The 25,412-nt window shown below is 38.6% G+C and overlaps 1 protein-coding gene across 1 annotated transcript in view; it reads left to right on the forward strand.

The window, feature by feature from the left end:
- Positions 1-25,412, forward strand: part of lama5 (laminin, alpha 5) — a 149,969-nt gene that overhangs the window by 115,833 nt on the left and 8,724 nt on the right. The window contains 27 exon segments of the mRNA XM_055166165.1: positions 607-707; positions 982-1,165; positions 2,175-2,315; positions 3,012-3,163; positions 4,161-4,271; positions 4,562-4,673; positions 5,756-5,926; positions 6,496-6,692; positions 7,437-7,553; positions 8,788-8,942; positions 9,024-9,153; positions 9,855-9,957; positions 10,055-10,168; positions 10,482-10,664; positions 11,391-11,533; positions 11,747-11,929; positions 13,405-13,544; positions 13,884-14,043; positions 14,621-14,754; positions 18,134-18,299; positions 19,581-19,715; positions 19,832-19,980; positions 21,123-21,255; positions 21,540-21,683; positions 23,023-23,153; positions 24,449-24,613; positions 25,146-25,275. Coding sequence (XP_055022140.1) covers positions 607-707; positions 982-1,165; positions 2,175-2,315; positions 3,012-3,163; positions 4,161-4,271; positions 4,562-4,673; positions 5,756-5,926; positions 6,496-6,692; positions 7,437-7,553; positions 8,788-8,942; positions 9,024-9,153; positions 9,855-9,957; positions 10,055-10,168; positions 10,482-10,664; positions 11,391-11,533; positions 11,747-11,929; positions 13,405-13,544; positions 13,884-14,043; positions 14,621-14,754; positions 18,134-18,299; positions 19,581-19,715; positions 19,832-19,980; positions 21,123-21,255; positions 21,540-21,683; positions 23,023-23,153; positions 24,449-24,613; positions 25,146-25,275 — 3,884 coding nt within the window.

A 25,412-nucleotide genomic window follows, 5' to 3' on the forward strand; every position in this document is an offset into this window, starting at 1 on the left:
AGCAAAGGTGTGTAAAACCCCCAATTTGTCAGCTGGACAAAAGTTCATTTTGGTCAAATTCATTTTGCATCTCATCCAAGCTGCTTCATCAGCTTCTGGTCAATCACTGGTGGACACTGCCTTATATCTGTCTGAAGGGAGGAGCTAAATACACTGAAACTACTCTGAAACTAACACATCTACTTGTTTATAGTTTCTGTTTGTTAGCTAGGCCTGTTGAACTGCACTGAGTATGGGGCCATATTAGCAGAATCATTCAGGCCTATATTAGGTGCTTTCAGTTCCAGAGGTGTGAAGGAAGAGAGAAACAAAATTGAGCAGAAGCACTAGGTGGCACCAGCCTGACTAGTGAAAGCACCCATTATGGACCTGAATGATTATGCAGTTGACAAATTGAATTTCTCCTTTGCTAGTAAGCAAGGGTTAAGCCCTGAAAAAACAAAATCTACATTACAAATTTTCAAAATTATTCCCATATTGCACTGAATTGAATAGATACAATAACAGCATATCAACCTCAAAAACTTACCTTGTGCTGTAGTTTTGTTTCATTCCCACTTGATTAAATCCATTTCATGACTAGGTAAATGTATTTTATTTTCCCAGAATGCAGCTGTTCTCCTTGTGGCACTGAGTCATGTGACCCCCACACCGGACAGTGTCGCTGCAAACCAGGAGTCACAGGTCCTCTCTGTGACCGTTGTGAGGTAAGAGAAATTTTGAGGGTCATCTCACAGAAACAGACAGCACACAGCGGTCTTATATTTACTAGAGATGTTTAGATATTATTCTACTATGCTGAACAAAATCTTGCATTATTTTCTGATCTATGTTATAATATTGTTTCCTCATCAAAAACATACCTGGAGTTTTGTTTTGTTTCATTTAGATATGTTTAACACAAATACCTAGCGTATTTTGGCTGAATTCTTCTCTCAAAACACACTGTTTATATTCTCCTCTTTTGTCCTTCTCTTTCAGGATGGTATGTTTGGGTTTGACTCGTGCTTGGGCTGCCGTGCCTGTGACTGCGAGGCGTCTGCTGCTCTGCTCCAGCCCTGCGACCCTCTGACAGGTGCCTGCTCCTGTCAGCCCGGAGTCAACGGACCCAACTGCAAACAGTGCGCCCCTGGATTCTGGGACTACGGACCTGACGGATGCAAGAGTGAGTCTCCATATTGTCTGGCAGATTGTTACTGTCATGTGATGGCTGAGGAGGCTGATGGTTTTGCTGTTGCATTGTAGATTAAGAAGAGGAGGGAGGTTGTGGCCCACAGCTGAAATTATTTATATTAATCCTGTCTAGTGTTTCTATCCTTCCATTGTAGGGAGTATTATACCTCTGGTAATGTAGGCCAAGAAGGCAAGGATTGAGCTGGCAGTGACTGCCCTTGATACAGTGCAACAGTGCAGTGCAGTATGGAGATCTGGAATTTTCTACAATATGTCAGTAAACATAGCATTAAAAATAAATTTTGTTATTGAAAAAATGCAACATAGTTTAATGCCATACTGTGAAACATTCCAGCAAAAGTGAAAACATTACCATGGGAAAAAGCAGATGGCAGATTTGGGGGTCCAAAGACATTACATAGTGCACCTTAAAATAAATAATTCTCAGCTTTAGTCTTGATGTTTACTTGTTTTATTCATGTATTTAATAAGGTTACATTAGCGTACATTAAACATGTTACTAAGAGAGCCTTTACAAATAGTAGAATATTATGTAGATATATTATGTTATTATTATAAGTAGAATATTATGTTTAATTAAATTTAATATTAGCGCAAAGGCAAAGACAAGACATTTCTTACTTATTTAGTCATTAATCTTATGTTGGGATCACAATATACACCTACCAGTATATAACACAGTTAAATGAAACAAAACCATTCAGATTAAACCATAATTTTTGTTTGTTTGTTTGATTGTTTAGGGTTTTTTTTTTGTTTGTTTGTTAGTTTTTTGGGAAGAGAAAATATTTACCTATTACAGATTTCCAGTTCAGATGTGATCTCTCCAAATTTGGTATATAACAAAAAAATAAAGGAAATCGAAAAGATAAACTAAACAATTTACAAGAACAGGGGAGCTTAGAGAAAGAATATACAGCAACTCTATGGAGACAAACCCCCAGCTGACCCTCCCTGACCCGTGCTTTGTCCCTGTGCAGAGTGTAACTGCAGAGGGGGGCGCTGTGACCCCAGGACCGGAGAGTGTCGCTGTCCGGACGGGATGACGGGGAAACAGTGTGACACCTGCACGAACCAGTACAGTGTCCCAGTGGAGCACCAGCACTCCATGCACTGTGAAAGTAAGACTCACTGTTTATGAACTCATTTTATATGGTATTTTTGGTTTTGTCTCTTGTCTGCAAAGAAAACTAATATCTAAATCATAATAATATTTCATACATACATAGATATATACATTTGTGCCATATTAAAACATTGTAAAGAGACTGTATTTTCAATTGAGAACAGTTCTATGACAGAATCGGTGGAAAAATCCAAAAGCATCTGTTTTGGTTTATGGTTAATATGAACTCATTTATTATTGGGTTTATTTAAATTAAACAAAAGTAGCTTCATAATTTTTATCATAGCCCTAATTTTAACTAAAGTGGGTTTTTCACTAAATCAAAATTTGGTAATATTTGGAGTTCATTTGAGACTACAAAAATGGTTTACAGGTATTTAAAGTAGAGTATTTGCACAGCACTAATATAGACGTAACTTTTGAAAACATGAAAAGCATAAATTATAAAACTCACCTGATTTGACAGAAATGCACTTGTTTTTTGTGTTTATGTGTGTAATAGTGTACATAAAAACACTATCAGAAAATGACGTCTCATATTCATTAAAGCTGCATTGTGTAACTTTGATGGTACCTTTAAAGCTATTTTCATCCCTTTTTCATCACTATTAATAATCACTATTAAAATCAAAAACAGAAACACAGCCAGTAAAACACCAGTCCTTTTAACAGAGCTGTTCTTTGTCCCCAGCCTGTGACAGCTGTGTGATCGTGTTATTGGAGGATTTGGACAAAATGAACGAGAACTTCACGTCTGTGGCCGGTCAGCTCAGGAACCTGAACGCCAGCTCCATCGCGTGGGCCCAACTGGACAACCTCAACAAGACCATGGACGACATCGCTGTGAGTATCAACTGCTCTGTCTGACGCTCTGTCACTCGAGTTAAATCTGAGCTTTATTTTAACACAATCTGACCATAAAGAGCTGATTTAATTGGAACTACAACAATTGAACAGATTTGGGTGTTTGAAAAAGTCTCACACACATAAAATTCTAATCACAACCTCGCTAGAATTAGTCTGTCACTTTCACCTTTTTGCTGAAAATCAAAAAATCTAACACTTAAACAGGACCATGAATGCTCTTATTTTTTACAGGCTCTTGAAGGTGTGTTGTTTAAATCAATTTTTTGTTTTTGTTGTTTTGTTTTTTTTTTGTTTTTTTTTTTTTTGAGTTTTCAGTACAGGTGTGCAAAAATATTGAAATATCGATATATTATATTGTTTAATGTGATGATACAGTATCGATATCGTGGGCTGCTGTATCGATATATTATATTTTTTAGCATATTTTACAAAATAATTTTGTTACAGCGCTACAGTTGTTGCTTGTTCAGAGAAAGGAAACTAGTTTATGCAACACATTTGACATTTTTACTGTTTTGTTTGTGTTTCATATTCACTTTGCACAAGAAGTGGTTTAACAAAGACTTTTAGTATCACAGCCTTTATTATTTATTGAACCGTATCGAATCGATTTGAAATATATTATATAAAATAGTATCAAATTGAAAGCTCACTGTATTGAGGTTTGTATCATATCGGCAACTTCTTAATGATACCCAGTCCTAGTTTTCAGGCAGTCTAAAAACTATTTTGGTAGTCACTGCTAATTTGTGTATTGTGTCACCATGGTAACTGATGAACATTTCACCACAGAAATATATAGAAATACACCCCCAGCATGATATAAATGCAAAGTACCAATATGAGCTAGAATAAACACTGCTATATTGTTGTAAAGATATAGGACATATTATTACTGTAGCTAATATTGGCTATGGGCAAAACTTTGTCTCCATGTTTTCTTATTTCTTATTTTTTTCTCTTTTCTTTCCAGCACTCCATTGAAAACTACAACAGCACTCTGGACAGCAGTAGAGACAAAGCTGAAATGTTGGAGGCTGAAGTGGACAATGTAAACTCTGACATTGATGAACTACAGAACAAGGTACGGTCTTTACTCAGTACATGTGAAAATTCATAATATCTGAAAATATTTAAAACATTTAAAAGTGCACTGTGTAGCTGTTTGGTTTCGGGACCTGTTTGATTCTAAGGTCGAATGTTCCACAGTGTGACATTAAACAGCTCTACTTTACTTTTTTTTTATTACGGGTGGTTTTACTGCTCAAAAATACCTAGAAAAAATTGCATTCTGACAGCATTTGATGGATCCTCCACCAGACAAATTACACAATGCACCTTTAATGATGAATTCTTGTTTAAAATGTGTTGCAGGCATCAGCGCTGAGTCAGCGCGCTGGAAACCTTGGGGACAGTTCAAACTCCACTCACCAGAGAGCAGAGGACTTACTGTCTTTTATCAACAACATGACCATGGACATTAATGGTAATTTAACTTGTCAGGTCTCCCCTTTCACTATATATAACACACAATAAAAAGGGATGTAATGAGAATTATTTCCATCATAATCCCAAGAATTCAAGTAAAAAACATATTTATTCATGTTGTCTGCACTGAAATGAATCATGGGATGTAGTTTCTGATGTTTATAAACTGTTGCTACTATAAAACATTTGCATTTAAGCAAAGGAACTTGTAATTCGATATATTGTGACAGCTCACGATATTATTGTGAGACTTTTGACGATACGATATCACGATATTTCAGTTTTTGTTACATCCCTAACCATAAATAATACACAATATAGGCCACATTTTGGACACCGCACTCCCCTGAAAGAGCGTCCAAATCTCAGTGGGACGTTTCTGGTTAAAGGTGAACTGTTTAACTTTGTCTCAATGGAGATGTTATTGCTTTACCTCCAATATTCCAAAGTATGGGATTAAACTTTTCACTCTCCAGAGATAAGCAGGAGGCGCCACCAGGGCAATTTATAGAATCAATCAACAACTTTATTGATCCCAAAGAGTAATTCAGTTCGCACATCTCTGGTCATGCACATTCCATAAATAATAAAATAAAAAGAAAAACAAATACATACAACACACGCCATACATTCAAACCTCAGTGCATCAGGGGACACAATAGTAAATTTACTTTCCATTTAAAAGGTTTATGGCAGAAGGAATAAAAGATGACCCCACTCACAGTTATTTCTGAAAAATTAAAGCACCCATAATCGAAATGCATCTCATGAATGTTTAATACCATATTGTGAAACACTACAGACAAAGCAATAGCATCTCCATGGTAGCTGACCTCTGACCTGAAAAGTTACACAGTACTCCTTTAAATAAAGAATTATTTGAAAAAAAAAAAAAGACTCAGTGGTTGAACATGTCCACCAAATTTAAGGCTTGAGGTTCAAACTTTGTTCTTGGGAATGACTCCTTTCAAAACTTCTCATTCGTTTAATATATTTCCATGTCAAATGCTTCATCCCAACCATTACTGTGTCGCTGTTACAAACATCTTCTAACTGTTGTATTTTCCCTTTGTTGCACAGACCTTCTCTTGATGGCAAACCGCTCGCTGAACTCCACAGACGAGGACCAGGATGAAGGGGACAGGGAGAAGATGATGAACGAGGTCCAGGCCATGCTCAGAGAGATGAGGTTCAGGAGCTGCAGTGGACAGAAGAAGATCGCCGACCGCGAGAAGACCGAGGCACAGAAGTGTAAGTTCAATGGATTTTACAAAGAGCTGGAAGAATACTTGGACCAAAGCAGGACTAAACCAAATCTAAACCAGGACTAAAGCACAACTAAACCAGGACTAAAGCAGGACTTAACCAGATCTAAACTAGGACTATAACAGGACCTAACCAGATCTAAACCAGGACTAGAGCAGAATTAAACCATATCTAAGCCAGGACTAAGGCGCAACTAAACCATATTTAAACCAAGACTAAAGCAGTACATAACCAGATCTAAACTAGGACTATAACAGGACCTAACCAGATCTAAACCAGGACTAACGAAGAATTAAACCAGATCTAAATCAGGATTATAGCAGGACTATACCAGATCTAAACCAAGACCAAAGCACGACTAAACCAGATCTAAACCAAGATTAAAGCAGGATTAAACCAGATATAAACCAGGACTAAAGCACGACTAAACCAGACCTAAACCAAGACTATAGCAAGACTTAAGCAGATCTAAATGAGGACTAAACCAGGACTATAGCAGAACTGATCCAAAACTAGATCTAAACTAGAACTAAAGTTGTTCCTCCTCTCCTCAGTGCTGGACCGTGTGTATGATGAGCTGGCAGACAGACAGCTGGGCAATGAGAACACCACACACTGGATCAAAGACCATCTGAACAAGTTCAGGTCACAGATGATGGACCTGAGAGACGCTCTGAACGAAGCAGTGAACAACACGGCCCGAGCAGAAGAGATCAACACTAACAACGAGAAGGCCATTGAAGACCAGCAGGTAAGAGTGTGGATTTTATTCTGTAGATAAACCAGGATTAAACCAGGACTAAACCAGGACTGATCCCAGGACTGAACCAAGAGGACTAAACCAGGTCTAAACCACGACTAAACCATAACTGACAGTAGAGTCGCATCTGTGAATTCGTATTTGTACTGAAGAAAGTGTAATCGTAAATTTTCATTTTGTAATTGTAATTCTTGATGTCGTAACTTTTCAATTCGTATTCTGATGGATGAAATACACACAATACATTTTATGTACGACTGGACTCATTTGATAGTTTACAAATATTTATTTTATGCTCAACTACAGCCAAGTATGCAGGAATTTCTATCCTATGCACACCAATATTTCTGAAAGCTTTCTTACTCCATACATTATGTTTTTCTTATGTATAATTTTAAAATTGCAAAAATAAAAATAAAAAATAACATAATAAAAAAAGAACCATTGGACAAGTTGGGCAGGGATAGATAGAACTGACAATCCTCTGGATACAAGGCAACCACTCTGCAGCTACTGACACTGTCACCACATCACAACTCCTATAAAATCACTCTAAACACTATTTAGATCTCTACAAAATGTTCAGAATTGTATTATGCTTCTTGTATTAGTTTAGCAGTTTACATTATTAATAGATTTCACTGGGACAAGCAGCTGATACCTTAGTTCATAATAAGAATAGTCATAAATCATCATAAATCATAAAAATTATAATTATGTAACTTCTTTCCTCAGAGGAGAGTAGACGAGCTGGTGTCCCAAGAGAAGGAGGTGAACGAGCAGCTGCAGATGGCTGAAGACGACATCGCTGCAGTCAACGATCTGCTGTCCATGCTCCAGGACTCCAAAGAGGTCTGGACCCTGTTTACTTTATATTATATCATATAGAAGTTGTTATGGCTTCTAGTTTAACATGAGCTGTAACACATGTAAATAGCCATCCTTAGGGCGTCCGCTTCTTGACTCACACAAAATGTACAAAAAACTCACGTAGTCTGTGGTTCGTTTGATTTCTTTTATTTGCAGATTTTCAGCGTATGCAGTTCAGTGCGGTGCGGTGTGGTGCGGTCAAAGACCGTGTCGGTCGCCCTCCACAATGCCATTCTCCCCACACACCTGTCTCCCTATTTGACCTGATTATTTGACCTAATTTACCTACCTAGGACACACCCTCTTACGTGGACCCACCCTCTTACGCTATAAACCAAAAGACAGATTGACTGAAGTAACTTAAATTGGGACTGAAAATAAATCATTTTAACATTTCTATAATTTTAAGAATAATATTTTAATAATTGTTTTTAAGGTATAATAAAATATGAATTTATGGTAAAATATAAAATAACTATTTAATAAATTAAATTATGGCTCTAACAGAAGTGTTTGTACATGTTTACAAGGTCCATATTACATCATCACAAACAGACCAAACAACTCCCAACTATGTTTGTGATGAAGTAACTACATTCTAACATGACTTAAAGCTCAAAAGAGTAAATTTTGTGTACTGTATTTTCCGGGTTATTAGACGCGCTCTTAAGCCTCTAACCGCATCAAAAAACGACCGCACGCCCCGCAATCCAGCGCACCCCATACACGAATCCACTCGGGTGTCCCATCGTGACTTCAGTAAACTATAAAGCCGCACCACCCGCAGAGCACGCAAACACACACGGAGCAGACAGCAACCGGGTAGCGAAAAACACCCGCAGCCACACTCATCACTCCACGTGGACGAGGAATGGAATGAATTAACGAAAAAGCGAGTCCAATGTACCTTTCTGAGTCACAACTGAACAACTGAGTCACTGCGAACACGCCAAACTATCCAGCGGTCCCAGACAGCACCCTCCCTACACACCACAGCTGAACAAAGCCCAGAGTCACCGTGAACGTGACAAACAAACAAAACCACTGACCCATCCAACTGTTGTGTTTTGATTAAAGTCCGGTGGTGTTTATTTGTGAAAAAAGTTTGAAAATAGACCATTTAATGACAGTGCGTCTTATAATCCAGAGCGCCTAATAGCCCGTAAAATACCATAATATAGGAGATTTAAATATTGTGACCAATCATATTTTCCAGGAGTATGAGCGTCTGGCCGCCCAGTTGGATGGAGCCAGGACACCTTTGGCTAAAAAAGTGGACAGTTTTGCCTGGACTGAATCCAAAATTCCCCTGGTGGAACAGGCTGAGAAACACGCCGAGATGCTCAACGAACTCGCCATGAATATCTCCAGGTGATACAAAATACTCTTTCACTGTTTGTATTTTGTGCATTTTTTTTTTCTAAAATGCTGTTTTGTGATTTGGTTGTACAGTTTGGTTGAAGACACGAAGAAGGATGGTTTTGTGGATGTGACTCAGGCCTATAATAAAATCATCAACAGTGTCAAAGAGGCGGAGGAGGCAGCCAACGTGGCCGACAAGGCTGCCACCAAAGCACTGGAGGTACAATTTTATTATATATTTCTATTTTAGGCCTAAAGCAGTCCTTGACAATGTTTACATTTTAAGAATTACTTCAGGGTGACCATTTTAAATTGTTAGTTACTGTTATTGAATACATTTTTCTGAAAATGTTTTAGTTGATTGTTTTTTTAGATATTTCAAACTTGTCTTTGTAAAGAGTATAATTCTAGCATTGTAAGTGTACTTCCGTTATTATATTACAATGGTGCTTGTCAATTAATTGAATTAACCCTAACCCTAATTAACCCTTACTCTAACTAATTATTATGAAACAAGTTTACTCCTAACTTTCTTAATTGCCGAGCAGGGTTATTGTGTAGTTACATTTAGATATTTATACAAATGTAACTGAATTTCTTAAATTATAGTATATGATAAAATTGAAAATGTAAAGAGCTTCCCCTGTTTGAGAGACACGCAGTCCCTCCTCTGACTTAGATTCAAATCCATTAAAATCGTTATCATCCAGTATTATCGCCCATTTCTATATTTAAACAAGAATGCCTAATGCCACTGCCCTCTGATCACTGTAATTATTAATAAAAATGTGTACTTTTACCTGAGCATGATTTGCAAGCAATATAACTGTACTGTCCTTGAGAACATTTTTAGGACTCTCCCCAACTATACTGTATATACTATACTTCAGTGTTCACCCATTTATCTTTTTGTTTTGTCAGCACGTGAAGAATCAGGACTTGGGTCAGGTCGCAGACTCACTGAAGAACCACAGCCTGGAGCTCAAGGACGAGGTGGAGAAACTGAGAGATGAACTCAACAATGGTAAAATACACTTTGATTTATATCACAATTTGACCATATCACAATTAAAGCTGCATGTTTCTTATGTTTATTGTCTGTTTTTGTTGTGTTTTGTCAGAGTTGAACCCAAAGTTGGAGGAAACGAAGCAGAGACTGGACGACGTCAAAGACAAACAGAAAAATGTGACCGTGGAGCTGGAGAAGATTTTAAATAACCTGAACTTCACCACAAGTACGAAATGCATATATCATTTTAGTGTTTGTTTTGTTTTGTAGACAGAACTGAAAATCTTCTGGATATAAAACTACCACTCTAAAACTCTCTAAAAACTCTCTAAAAACTCTAGGGTGTAGGGGGAAACAGAAATTTTCTCAAACCAGTGCAGGACAACACAGGATTATTTAAATGTGCATGAATCAATTGAAATAGTAACTCTCTGTAAAGTAAAGATGATTGAATATTGTTGTCACATCACTAATATCTCAAGTCTGTTTTACATGACAGGTCTTATTTAAACTGTACATTTTATTATTGTGCTGAACAGATGTGACTAAGGAGATCCAAGAGGCTAAAGACTTGGCTGAAAAGGCAAACACCACGGCAACAAATGTGAACAACGCTCTTCAACCAATCAAAGAACAGCTGGACAAATGGCAGGACACGTACGGAGACGCCAACGCCACCAACACGGATATCAACAATGCCCTGGCAGACGCCAACATGACAGGTAACACAAGACTTTTTTGTATTTTTATAATTATCTGAAAGGATTATCTCAAATTACTTAGTGTGTTCACATATTAGGCTTAGAACAGACATGTCAAACTCAGGACCGGGGACCAAATTTGGCCCGAGATATAATTATATTTGGCCTGCGAGGTCATATCACATATGTATTAGAGCTGGCCCGCCGGCTACAGATAGACTATACAGACATTATTTATTTAAAAATGTGTTACTATTTTATATTATATTTGTTCTGGATTCAATGTTTAAGCAAAACTATTATTAAACATTTATTTTAATAAGAAAAGGTTTTACATTATATATCTCGAAAGAAGAGAAAAAATTAAGATGTTGGTTAAATTTTTCAATAAATATTTAGTTTGGCCCATGACTTAGTCCCAGTTTTTAATTTTGGCCCTCTGTGAATTTGAGTTTGACACCCCTGGCTTAGAGTATTCGACTTGTTAATCAGTTTTTCAGTGTAAAAAACACAACCAAAATGCAAAAACATGTTTTATTTTAGCCTATTTTTTAGGCTGAAAAGTTATATACTGTGACTTAAAATCAAGCTAAATTAAGTGGTAAGAAAATTGTACTTGAAACTAGAAAAAAACAAACAAACTTAACTTAGAATATTTCAAAGTCTAATACACGAAACTAAATGAGCTGACAGAACAGAAATGTAAAGTCATATTGTACTGAATGTTTTTGTTCCTTTTGTCTGTAGTGAAGATGTTGGGAGACACAGTTCCTCTGCTCCTGAAGAAACTCGACAAACTCCAGAACCACACGGCCCAAATGCCAAACATCTCTGAGAGCATCACCCGCATCAGAGAGCTGATCCAGCAGGCCCGCAACGCCGCCAGCAAGGTACACGGATTCAAACTACTAGTGTCCCATTATACTGTGTCTGTACAAATATGTCCATGGCCCATACACAAAAATGCTTTAATTAATGCACATTTTGAGATTTACAGAGGTGATAAAATTATCCAACTGATTCTAGTGAAGGTGTGTGGAGTTTAAAAACACACCTAAATATGCAGGGATACAGGAGGTCACGTTGCTTGTTTATGCTTACAGGTGGGCGTCCCGATGAAGTTCAATGGCACCTCGGGAGTCCAAGTCCGAAACCCGTCGAACCTGGCAGACCTGGCAGCCTACAACAACCTCAAGTTCTACATCACCCTCCCCGAGACCACAGTCCGCAAGAGACGCCAGGACGAGGCCACCAAGCAGTTTGTCTTCTACCTCGGCAACAAAGATGTGAGTACTGGAGATGTTTTGAAATGTGTAGCAAATTATACACAGAAAAAATACTGTAGTATCTAAAGATGTTTATTAAAGGGTTGAGGTTACACTACTGCATGTTACCTCTTTGCCGAGGTTAGGGTTGCCAGGAATGTTCCACAGTACGGCATTAGACTTTGACTTAGATTTAGACAAACTTTATTGGTCCACAAAGGAAGTTATTTGGACACAGGATAATGGACAACATATTATAATAACAAAAAGTAAAACTATAAATGTTAATAATGAAGTCTAAAAAATGTGTAGCAAAAATAACAAGAGACTAGCGAGACTAGATTGGGCTTGTCTCATTTGTCTCCATGGAGATAGAAAAGTTAAATGCCAGACGGTGGAACATTCAAGCAAAGCAATGTTATTCAAGCAGTTGATGGACCTTCCACCAGAAATGCACCTTTAAAGGCCTTGTATTAGATTTTTTCACATGTATCACAGTAAAATATGCCTTGCTCCAGTACAGATATTGTGCATAAGCAGCTCTTCAGGTCAAAATAAGTCCACTGTGTGCAGGCTGTGTCTAATTATAAAGTGTTTTATGGTCTGATAATTAGACAATGCACGTTAAAAAGTATTGTTAACTTTACATTGGTCTCTGAGAGTTGTGAAAAGCACTTATAAACTCATCATGGTGAGCTCAGATTGTATAAGGAAAGTGAGGATTAACATTTGGACTATTGGATTAACTTCTAGGTAGTCTGAACCAAAATCCTGCACGGGTCCCTGTTTGGAGACCCACACCTGACCGCACCTGCGCAGTACAGAACCGCCTGTGATTATACCAAAGTTAAATCCGCACCTGTCCAGACCCGTTAACATTCCACCCGTTACTCACCCGTGCCTGTGATAAATCGGGATCAATACGACAGCCCAATAGTCTAGGACTAAATCAGGACTACACCAGGACTGGACCAGGACAACACCAGGACTTAACCAGGACTAAACGAGGTCTGAACCAGGACTGAACCAGGACTGATCCTATAACTTGTCATTAGGGAATTATAAATGTATACACTCCGCAAACCTCAGAGCTGATCGCCAGATCTAAACCAGGTCTGAACCAGGACTGAACCAGGTTCATCTCAGATGGTTTTATGTAATAAATACACTAAAGTCTCTCTCAGCCTGGTCCATCGTTCTGGGAAAATGGCACTTGATTCCAGGGCAACGGACACCGTGGATGCACATCAAGTGTTTTTCTCTCGTCCGTTATTCATTTGATTCACTTGACCCGCCCATGTGTAATCACTACCCACCCGGATACCCTCCCGTTTCAGCAACTATTTGCGAGTACTCGACCCGGTGCAGAACTCCGGTCTGAACTATCTAAATGAATATGAATATGTGAAATTCAAGTTATTCAACAAAAGTAGATAGAAAAGTAGATTTAATTTATCATTCTTACAGTTTCTTACAAAAATGTATTTCTTTGTCAGTCCTCTAAGGAGTTCCTGGGCATGACTCTGGAGGGGAGGAGGCTGCGCTGGTACTTCAACATCGGAGGAGACACTGCACAGGTTCTGATGACCGAAGACGTCAAGGCCGATGGCAACTTCAACAGAGTGGTGCTGGAGAGGTACGGACAACACAATCACAACAACAGGCGATTTTAATCTTTTAATTAACAAAAGGGTTCTGTTCACATTTTAAACATGTCCAGAAGAATTGACAAATACGGAAATACAAACTGACTGGACTAATACACGAATCACATTTCAGAACATGCTTGTGCAGATCTACAGGACTTACTGTTTTTAAGCAGAATAACACAAAAGGATATTTAGGTTTTTTGTTTAATTTGTCTAGATTGTCTAGATTTGCTAACTGAGTCCATTGAAGTCGCAATTTTGATTCGATAGCAGTTAATCTGGCAGCTCTAGTGACCGTCTGATCGGTCTCTTGTGTGTGTCTGTAGGATCCTGCAGTACGGTCAGATGTCCATGTCTTCTGAGGCCGAAGACAGAGAGCAGAGAGTGACCAAAGGCAATGTGGAGGCCGGAGGAGATCAGGGCCTGCTCAGCCTGTTAACAGATGACACTGTGTTCTACGTGGGAGGGTACCCCAGCTCCTTTACGGTGAGTTTCTGCTCTAGTCCTGGTTTACTCCTCTCTGACCTGATCTCATTGCACTCTGGTAATTAAAGGTCCTGAATTATGCTCAGTTAATTCATGTTATAATGCTGTTACATCCTTAAAAACAAACCTGGAGTTGTGTTTTGTTTCATTCACGCATCCTTTATCATTAGTCTATCTACATTTCCAAAGCTCAAAATGATCTGTTGTGCCCAGTGCTGAAATTATCCAAATTATTCCAGGGAAGATGTATGTGGTTTAAAAACACAATGGAACACTTCCTATTTCACCACATGAGATCACAAGGTGTAACAGAGCGTTTTTGTGGTGAGAGAAGAACCAGAATATGTAGGGTTTGTATGTTAAACATGTGTGTGTGAATGAAACAAAACTCCACAACTCCAGGTCTGTTTGTGATGAGGAAACAACATTATAACATAGATCAGTAAATAGCATAACATGGGCCTTTTAATTTGACATATTTTAACAAAATGTAATGCTTACCTTGTGCTGAAAAAATCATTCTTTATTAAATATTCTGTAGACATTATACTGATTGTGTGTTTTATATCTTCTCTAGCCTCCTCCAGAACTGGCTCTGCCCAACTTCAAGGGCTGTATCGAACTGGACACTCTGAACGAGGAGGTGCTGAGTCTGTACAACTTTGAGAATGTTTTCAACCTCAACACGACTGAGGACCGACCCTGCGGCAGGTCAGTGTCCAAAACAACCAACAAACCAACAAACCTTTAACTTACCATCCACCCGCCGGCGGGCGATTTTCCAGTAAAAAATGTTCACTCTGTATATTCACCTTCATTATTGTTTTCACTACTGGCATGCCATACATCGTTTGAAAGCTTAATTTATCAATAAAACAACCATATCATTCATTTTATGCCGTACAACGAGCCCAAAACGCTATCATTTAAAAATTCACATCATAATCAAAGAATAAGATACGCGTTTCTTACCTTTGAGCCGGTTCTGTCGGTCCAAAACGCATTCAATCCATGAAAAGTTGTACTCAATAAGTCCGTAATAATCCACAGAAAAAGAATATCAAGTTGTTTTTTCCATAAAATAATTCCATGTGGGTAAATAATCTAGAAAATCCTCGTCCGTATGAGTGGATGAATGCCTGAATGAAAATATTATGTTGCCTTTCCGAGCCTTCTCCCTCTCTGAGTTCTGTTTCTCTTGGCGCTCTTGGGTACGCTTGTTTTCCTCACACTCTTAGCTTCAAAATGAAGCCCTCCCCGCTGTTGTCGGTGGCGGGGTTTAGCTGGGACAAGCCGCTGAAGAAGCTAATGCACCCACGTACTTCTTGGCTTTACGCACGCATCATCAGTTTGTTTACGGGAAATCTCTTCAGTCATTGGATCTTCCAGAAAGTGATTGACATATTGTTTTAGCCTATCACCAGAGCTTTCAAACGGTGGGTGTGACATGCAGATAGTCTTTGAAACGGGCGCTGTGTTTACAAGCGCAACAAGAGAGACACAGAGAAGCAGTGCGGGAGGGGCCATAGTGGGCAGATCTGCCACTTGGAAGACAATTTTGGCTACTTTTAGGTTTTTTTCTTGAGAAAACATGCCTAAAGATCAGAAAAATTTGTATTATAATAATAACTATTATTATTATTATTATTATATTATTATTATTTTGGCACAAATTTGGCAATCTTGTGCCGAATTGTCATTTTGTATACACAAAGGCTCACAGCATCAAAACCCTTTGTCCTAGAGATCTGAAATTCTACACAGTTGTTGCCAACAACTTGAACAATGAGTGTAGCGAGTCACAAATGCCTAGCATGAAGTATGCCCAAGCTAAGGCCTTTATTTTTTTTCTTTTTTTTTTTTTCGAAGCAAAAAAAATAAAAAAAATAAAATTTTTAATTGACTGTACTGTAGGTTAGGCAGCACTCACAGTCTTCATATACATATCTACAGAAACTAGAAGGCCTAAGCTTTAAAATGGTGCCTCACACAAGCATGTGGATTCTAAGGTTTTCTTTTAATAAGCAATGGCATTTGGGTATGTAGTGCTATTGTGCACACGCCAAAATTAGGTGGATGGTAACAGGTTAACCATGGTAACACAAAAATACATCTCAAATATTTCTTGGTGAGATCAGGCTTTTAATTGAATAAATGCAAGACAGATACAGTATGTTTAATGCCATACTGTGGAACATTCCAAACAAAGCAGCTGTATTACCATGGTGACAGACACTGTTGGGCAAGTTACTTTAAAACTGTAATGCGTTATTTATTACTTATTACTGTCATTTCAAAGTAATTCGTTACATTACAATATTACTGCATTTAAAATGTAAGGCATTACATTACTATTGCATTACTTTAAGTTTCTCTCACCAAAATAACTGCGAAAAAGCTAAACTTTTGAGCCGTATATGGACTGAACCAGGACTAAACAAGGTCTAAACCAGGACTAAACCAGAGCTGAACCAGGACTAAACCAGGACTATAACAGGACTAACCTCAGACTGATTCCAGGACTGAAGAGGAGGACTAAACCAGAACTGAACTAGGACTAAAACAGGACTCACTGTAGGGACGGGCTCGAAGGTGATCGCAGGAGAAAGGACCGGCTTGGCTCCGCACCTCACGGAGGTAAGAGCGGCTGTCGCCCGATCGCGCTTTATGGACCCTGCTGCGCGGGCTCACGGTCCTGATTTCAGCAACTATTTGCGGGTACAAGACCCGGTGCAAAACTCTGCTACAGCGCGTAACTTCTACCTTCCTTCAGCGTGTCCAGAAGTCCAACTTTTTGTGCGATGGTTTGCATCGTCCTCTGTCTTTTGGGTGTGAGTGCAGGAGACTTTGTCGGTGCAGAACATTTCGTCGACGTTGTGGATTTTGTCGGAGAGAAAACTTGCAGACATACAGCACCTCAGAATCACACTGATACAGATTGAACATTTATTTAAATTTGGCAGCTGAACATATTCTGTACTGTACTGTACAGGAGACAGGAGTCCCTCAGCCGATCAGGACACAGCGGAGGAACGCAATACGTGTTCATACACTAAAAACAAAAGGCATGCAAAATTGCACAAAAAAAAAATTCTAAAAATCAGCGAAACAGCGAGACCGCGTTAGTGAATCGCGTTAGAGCGAGGGATGACTGTAAACCAGGTCTAAACCAGAAGTGACCCAGGTCTAAACCAGGTCTAAACAGCGGGTTGGTCCTTTCACCCGTGGTTAACTGAAGGTCTATCCGGCCGCGTCTCCGGCGTTTCACCGCTGCTGATTTCACGGTGATTTTAGCGAATTTCTATGAAGAAAAACCCACCACTTCAATCCAGGTTAAAAAAGCATTGTAACGCGCGTTACTCACATTTGTACCGAGTAAAATATTACAATTTCTCCCCCTGTAATGCCTTACATTACTGCGTTACAGCAAAAATCAACGCATTACTGTAATACATTACTTTTATAATACATTACTCCCAACACTGGTGACAGAGCAGATGACAGACCACCAAGTTAACATAGTGCAACATAAAAAATATATATTTAAAGGGCCCATATTACGCTGTTTTCTCATCTTTTTTCTAAGTTTCTTCATCAAAAACAGACCTGGAGTTGTGTTTTCATGTTTTCATTCACACATGTTTCATGTTTAACACACAAACCCTGCATATTTAAGCTGAGTTCTTCTTTTCTCAAACAGAAAACACTCTGTTCCACCTTGTGATGTCACGTGGCAATACAGGAAGTGCGCCATTGTGTTTTTAAACTCCACACACCTTCACTAGAATCATTTGGATGATTTCAGCTCTGGAATTGTGAATCTGTACTCAACTGAAGATAAAAGTAGCTGTCACCTTGAAAACTATTATGCACTACATGACATCACAAGGTGGAACAGAGCATTTTGAGCTTTGGAAACGTATACAGACTAATAATAAATAAATAATTACTCAAACATGTGTGAATGAAACAAAACACAACTCCGGGTATATTTTTGAGGAGGTAACAGTATTCTACACGACGTAAAGATGATGTGTGAACAAATCAATCACTCTATGTATGCCTTTTTTAAACCATGTGTACTCTGCAGGTTGAAGCCTCTGCTGACTCAGGCCTGGGTGAACGATGCGGCGTACTTTGACGGCACCGGCTTCGCTCAGGTCGCCTTCTCCAGTGAAGTACCCAGGATGCAACGCTTCGAACAGGAAGTCAGGCTGGTCTCACACAACGGCATCCTCCTCCTGCTTCTCAACAAGGTACAACGACAGAAACGAGAGAGACCAGATTTGGGAGAAAGAGGGGAGAAGACAGATGGGGTCTTCATAATAATAATGAGACTTTTTTTTTTTTTTACTAACTTAAAGGGCCCATATTACGCTATTTTCTGATCTCTTGTTATAATGTTGTTTCCTCATCACAAACTTACCTGGAGTTGTCAGATGAAGAAAAGAGGTAGAGTGCTTCATTAGGTCATAAAAAAGTTTAAAAATAGCAGTACAGGTGCTCTATGAGGGTTAAACTTGTAATCTTAACTGAATGTTAGTTCTTCAGCCGGTTTCACTTCGTGGAAACCATCTGACCTCGCAGCATTAGGATTCATTCGCTTGACGGTAGGCAGGTACTTTTTTTTTATTTAACCAGTTGCTGCTATTTGGTCGTGATGTATGTAATGAGCCACTAATGGGGCTCACTGGTATATTAAACTTTTCCCAAATCTCGTAGGAAGAAGGGCAATAACGTCTTTCCCCTTGATAGAATTCACCAAACATTCTCTTTGTGCCGGCTTTAAATCATCGATCTCGGGAATCGTTGTCAACACAGAATATATGGCTCTTCGCTGATTGGCATGTGCCCGGACTTGCACTTCCAGGGTTCTTGCAAACCATCTAGTGTATTTTGATTCCTGACCTAGTCGCTGGAGAGAAATGAAAATGAGCGGAGGCACTAGGTGGCGCCAGCCAACCCCTTACTGAAAAATGTAGAAGTGGACAAGGTACAAACCCGAGACACACTGACTGAGTATATTAAAAGTTCTTTTTTACATGGAGGGACGCCAACACGTTTCAACCAGCTAGATGGTCTTTGTCAGGGTATAATGCTGGAGTTGGATTTTGTTTCATTCACACAGACCCTGCATATTTAGACTGAGTTCTTCTCTCAAACAGAAAACACTCTGTTCCACCTTGTGATGTCATGTGGTAATACCGGAAGTGCTCTATTGTGTTTTTAAACGCTATACACCTTCACTTGAATCGTTTGGATAATTTCAGCCTTGGAATTGCTCATTTATACTGATAAGGTAATAGGTAGCTGTTAACTTGAAAACTACGACTACATGACATCACAAAGTGGAACAGAGCATTTTGAGTTTTGGAAATGTAGACAGACTAAAAATAAAGTGTTACTCAAACATGTGAATGAAACAAAACACAACTCTAGGTCTGTTTTTGATGAGGTAACAACATCCTAACATGGCTTATATAGAGTAAATTATGTGTAATATTGAACTTTTAAAACTAATATTTGTCTCATTTCAGGACAAGTTCTTATGTCTGGCCGTACAACAAGGCTTCCTCAAGGTCTACTACAACTTTGATGGAGAAATGAAAGAGCTCATGCCCAAAGAACCCAACTCCCCCTTCCTCAAGATCAGTGACGGAGATTCCAAAGCTGTACGTCACATGTCGCCATATTTCGCTTTATATAAAAACGGATCATTCCACTTTTAGCTGTACTCCCTCTGAATGTCACGGTCCTCTCTGATGTTGCTCTTGTGTTGTTGTTGCAGTTGGAGATCATAATCCTGCGCCCTCCTACGGAGCGTGTGGTGGTGAGGAACAACCGGATCACTCTCCACAACGAGCTGTTTACGAACATCCCCCCCTTCACCACCTCCTACTACCTGGGAGGAGTGCCCCAGGACAAGATGCCTGAGCCGTAAGCAGTGCATTACCATCACTTCGCTATCAAAGACCACGCCAGAACAATGGAATACGATAAAGATATTTATTGATAGTGGATAGTTGTGGCAGGGAGGAGATTAAGGGTGGGGGCTCTGATTCAGGTGGTCAGCCAAGCCAATTTAGGGCCCTTCCACTTTTGTAGATGACGTTTTCAGGCTGAAGGATGAACAAGAGACAGGGGTGGGAGGGAGGGAGAGAGCAGAGACAGACGGTGTTGTCGGGATTAGCCATATAAATAGGCCTTCTGGGTAATTGAAGGTGTGGTTGAGCTGAGCTGTGGTTCGCTGGAGAGGAGAAGAGGGAGTTTGAGGTGTGGTCCTGCTCCTGAATCTCAGTCAATCAAGCAAAAAATACTCAAGTAAAAGTATCACATGAAAAAATTTACTTAAGTAAAAGTATAAAATAACATGTTTAAAAATGCACTTTAAGAGTAAAAAGTAGAAGTATTTATTGCAGAATTTTAGGTCTAATAAAGTTTCAACTGTAGTGATTTTTATAAAGGTTAGTGCTGAATATTGTTCAACAGAAACAACTGAATAACTTTTTTTTAATAGCTGTTTATTTGTATATTTTTGTTTACTCAAACTATGAATGTGTTAAAATAAACTCCTCAGTAATGAAAAATACACTTTTGCTTTTCAGTCCTGTTCAAAAATGTAGTAGAGTAGAAAGTACAGATACCTGCTCTCAAATGTAGAAGTAAAAGTAAGAAATATCCCCTTTAAAATGTACTTAAGTAAAGTACAGATACCTAAAATTTTTAATTAAGGACAATACTACTTTTACTTTTTTGTGCATTTATATGGCAATATATATTTATGTTATAATATATTTATTTATGGTACCTGAGGGGGACACCAGGGATTGCAGGGGGTCCACTGGGCTTTGATTGATCAGAATGTCGGGCCATCAAAAGTATTATTTGTGAAAATTAAATTGTAAGATAAAGTAATCTTTAATTGTCCTGTACCTGAGAAAAATTTCTGTTTTCACCTACCATCTATAGCCCCTTTCCCTCCTAATACTAACTTGAACTTATTTTAAAAAAAAAACAATCTTTATGTTGTGTAATAATTAAAGCACACTATAGACTGTCTGTGTTTGTGTTTTGTGCAGGCTGAAGTCCATGTTCCCAAAGCAGGGCTCTTTGAAGGGCTGTTTTAGGAACGTCAAAGCTCTGACCTCTCACATCGACCTGAAGAGGATGATCACCACCGGCGTGAGCTTCGACTGTGACAGCGACCTCCTGGTGATTAACTTATTTTATTCTCTATGTTTATTTAGTCCTTCCCAATTTTAAAGGGCCCATATTAAGCTATTTTTTATGTTATAATTATGTTACTGTTATAATGTTGTCTTCCTCATCAAAAAGTACAACCATATGATCAAGACCCCCCCACATGGGCCTCCCTCTAATATAAATTCATAGGTAGAGGGTCAAATTCTGGACTAAGACCCTGAAGCCTGGGACAACAACCCCCCCCCACAATGTGTAGATTGGTTTTTGAGTGCGGTTGTGCTGTCTTCCTGCAGGTGGCGCGAGAGGCTCACTTCACCGGGCAGAGTTACCTGAACCTGAACCTGCCCGCAGTCCCCAGTCTCAGGAACAACTTCTACGCCAGCTTCAGTTTCAGAACAGACCAGAAGGACGGACTCATGTTCTACCACAAAGATTCAGTAAGGAAAAAGCACGATATCTTTGTATTACTGTATTTCTATATTTTAATTTTACTTGTACATATACATTTATATAATTATGCCTACTTTTTAAAAATGTATTATTACCATTTATATTTTTCTCTTTGTTATTATAATCTATTGTGATGTGTGAGCTACTGTGTCCAAATAATTTCCCTTGTGATATCTTACTGCTTTTTGGCTTCTTATAGGGGACATATTATGCAAAAATCCACTTCATGAGCTTTTGAATAGACATTAAATACCCTCCCAAAGGTTTACTCCACCCATGAGCAAAATCTGAAAAATCCTCCAGAGTGGGTGGTGCTCGGTGGTTTGGGGGGAGCGGGTGAGGGGAGAGCTCTGGAGCGATGATTGACAGCCAACTGACCGCCACAACAATAAAACATGGCGTGGACAAGTGCGCTCCAGACTTTGAAAGAGATGGTCATTTGTGCTTGGATCACACCGTTTCCCTTTTCTCCAGACACGGCGGGACATCACAGTGCCCGGTGGTGCCAGGGCGGGGCGTAGCTGAGAGGGGCTCCTCACGTATCGCCCATAAACAACAGTGGCTGTGCTTGTCACGTAATGACCTGCGTCTGACTCATTGGCGGTCATTAGTCCAACCCAAAAATTCAAATGCCCTGGCCATAGTTGATCCTGAAGAGGCCGTTACAGACACGGCTTTTGATCCAAAAGTCAGATTTTTAACAAATATGCACTAAAATGCCAAAATAAGGCCGGGGATAAGTATACATTTCTATTTTGGACCCATTTACACAGATAATCAGTAACAAAAAAATATAGACCTGAGACCTATATCCACCCTTTTTCTTATACTTAAAATTAACGGTAAACACGCATGATTAAAAATGTTGTGTAATAATTTTTCATAAACAATCAAATAAATAAAAAAATCCACTGTTTGCTTTTGAGAAATCCAACTATAAAGAGCTTATCAAATCTGCCTTTTTAACGGGAAGTCAGTAAAGCTGTTTCTATTAAAGGTCTTAAATTTTAGATTTAGACAAACTTTACTGATCCATAAGGGAAATTATTGGACACAGTAGTTCACACATATAAAATAAATTAAATATAAATGATAATAAATTCAAAATAAGCAGCAAAAATAACAAGAAATTGGTATTAATAAGGTATAATTTTAGACGAATTTGCAGCTTACAATGACCAAAATGTAAAATAATGATTTACGTATGTTATAGTTTATTACTTAGTACTAGAAAAATGCATGCAAATTTCTCGTTTAAATACAAAATTAATGTGTCCAAATAGAGTGTAGTGGTTTTACTGACCAACTCTGTGTGTTCCCAAACAGGAGGGCGAGTGCCGGATCTTCTTGAATCAAGGACATGTTGAGGTCAGAGCCGGAAACAACGGAGTGAAGACTCAGAAAACCTATAATGATGACAACACTCACTACGTGGCTTTGTACAATAACAACAATGGGTACGATTCAGCATTTACTCTACATTTACATTATAGGTTTATGAAAAGAGGAGATTTTACTGACTATGCATTATGTTAATTTATATTATAATTTTGAGGTAAGGGGATGGTTGTAATTTGCACTCTTCTTATTAGTGAATTTAAATATTTGCAGTGAGGTTAATTTTCAGAAAAATAAATATGTTTAAAGGTTCTATAGTACACAAAATTGACTGAGCTTTAAGTCATGTTATAATGTTGTTTCCTCCTCAAAAACATTCCTGGATTTGTGTTTTGTTTCATTCACACATGTTTGAGCATGTTCACAAATGCTCTGTTTCACCTTGTGATGTCACGAAGCAGGAGTTTTCAAGCAAAGTCCTTTTACCTTTTGTTTTGAGATTGGCAATTCCAGGGATGAAATTATCTAAATGATTCTAATGAAGGTGAAGCTTAAAAAGTGGAGAAATTCCTGTATTACCACATGACATCACAAGGTAGAACAGAGTGTTTTCTGTTTGAGAGAAGAACTCAGCCTGAATATGCAGGGTTTGTTTGTTAAACGTGTGTGAATGAAACAAAACATAACTCCAGGTCTGTTTGTGATGAGGAAACAACATTATAACAAATCAGAAAATAGCGTAATATGGGCTAAGGCTGCTTGATTATGGAAAAAATCATTATCACGATTATTTGGGTCAATACTGAAAATCACAATTATTTAAATGATTATTTTTTAGTTGCACGTTGCATTTATTCAGCATTTCTCTCTCTCAAAAAAATTAAAACACATTGTTATTGATAATTTACACAAAACTTTCAAACTGAAAATAAATATAGGCTACAAATATGCAATTTAGCGATGTATAAAACAAACTAATTTATAAAATATACTTGAACATGAAATAAGGCATCGAAAAACACAAATGTATCCAAAATAACCTATATATCCAGCTGTTCTACAATCTCTATGTTTAAAAAATAAAATAAACATACTTATTTATACAAAAAATAACCCAAAATAAACTTTGTTAAGCTTTATCATTTCAACTCGATTATATGAGTTTGGGGATCGTTTGACACACAAATCGATCAAAGCACAATATATTATAGGTTGTTACGCGCACAATATTCTCATAACGTCATTCACTGTCTATGGTTATATATTGAGCTGCCCTGTGTTCCCCAACAATTATTAAAGCCACAAATATGTACAAAAATCTCTATTTACTTGTAATATCAGTATATATTGTGTAATGTAATGCAGCAGATAGAGTACAGGTCTAAATGTAGTCTGACCTTGTGTATGTGTGCAGAATCCGCCTGTACATGGACGACGTGCTGGAGAAGGCTAAGGAGGGCATCACCGTCAGCAGAACCCCAGGAGGAGCAGCCACTCTGGGCATCACGTACCTGGGAGGGACCCCCGACCAGAGCCTGGCCAACCTCACCGGCTGCATCAGTAACGTCTTTGTGAAGAGGTAAGCGCTAGAGATGACACAAGATGTCGTGCCACAAGATCGAGTGAGACAAAATTGCCACAAGATCGTGCACACAAGAGAAGAATTATCTCATGAGATTTTTTTTCCAAATATTTGCATTTGAATCAGACAAAAAAAGGGTGACGTGTTGGTGAGTTTCATCTCGTTAACAGTTCTAAAAAGTAGTACTAGAATGGAAATAAAAATATGAAATCAAGTACCATAAATTCCGGGCTATTGAGCACACCTATAAGCCGCATCAAAAAAAAAAAAGTGTACATATATAGACCGCACCTGAATATAAATCCATGCCTTCAAGAACGTTTTCAAGTTCGGGCCATCTGCTTTTATCACCTCTGAAAGCTTTTGTCGTCTTTTTGAATTGAATCAGTTCGTCACACTGCCGATAATTCAAACAAAATCTAAAAAATTATAACAATTGCTCCACAAATGTAGCTTTTAATTGTTATGTTTTGTGTACCTCAGTCAGTAAATGTTGTAATGGATGAAACCTTTGCTCCTCCTCGTACAGTGAGACGCCCAGTCAGATGGTGCTGGATCTGCTCAAGGCCAAAGAAAACGTGAATGTCCCGCTGAAGTGTCCGGCTGCTCAGAAACCTCAGCAGATCCGAGCCACGCCCCCCAAACCCAGCAAGCCCAAGGTAAAAGGATGAGAGGAGAATAATAGTAATCACAAGCCTGAACCAGACAGAAGTGTGTATGACATTGAAGTAAAAAATAGTCTAACTGATTAAATTAAAGTTGTTAATGTTTAACTAAAACAAATGGACGTACTTTG

The sequence above is a fragment of the Boleophthalmus pectinirostris genome, unplaced genomic scaffold (assembly GCF_026225935.1).
Source record: "Boleophthalmus pectinirostris isolate CB_2022bp ecotype Guang Dong unplaced genomic scaffold, ASM2622593v1 HiC_scaffold_8, whole genome shotgun sequence".
NCBI lineage: Eukaryota > Metazoa > Chordata > Actinopteri > Gobiiformes > Gobiidae > Boleophthalmus > Boleophthalmus pectinirostris.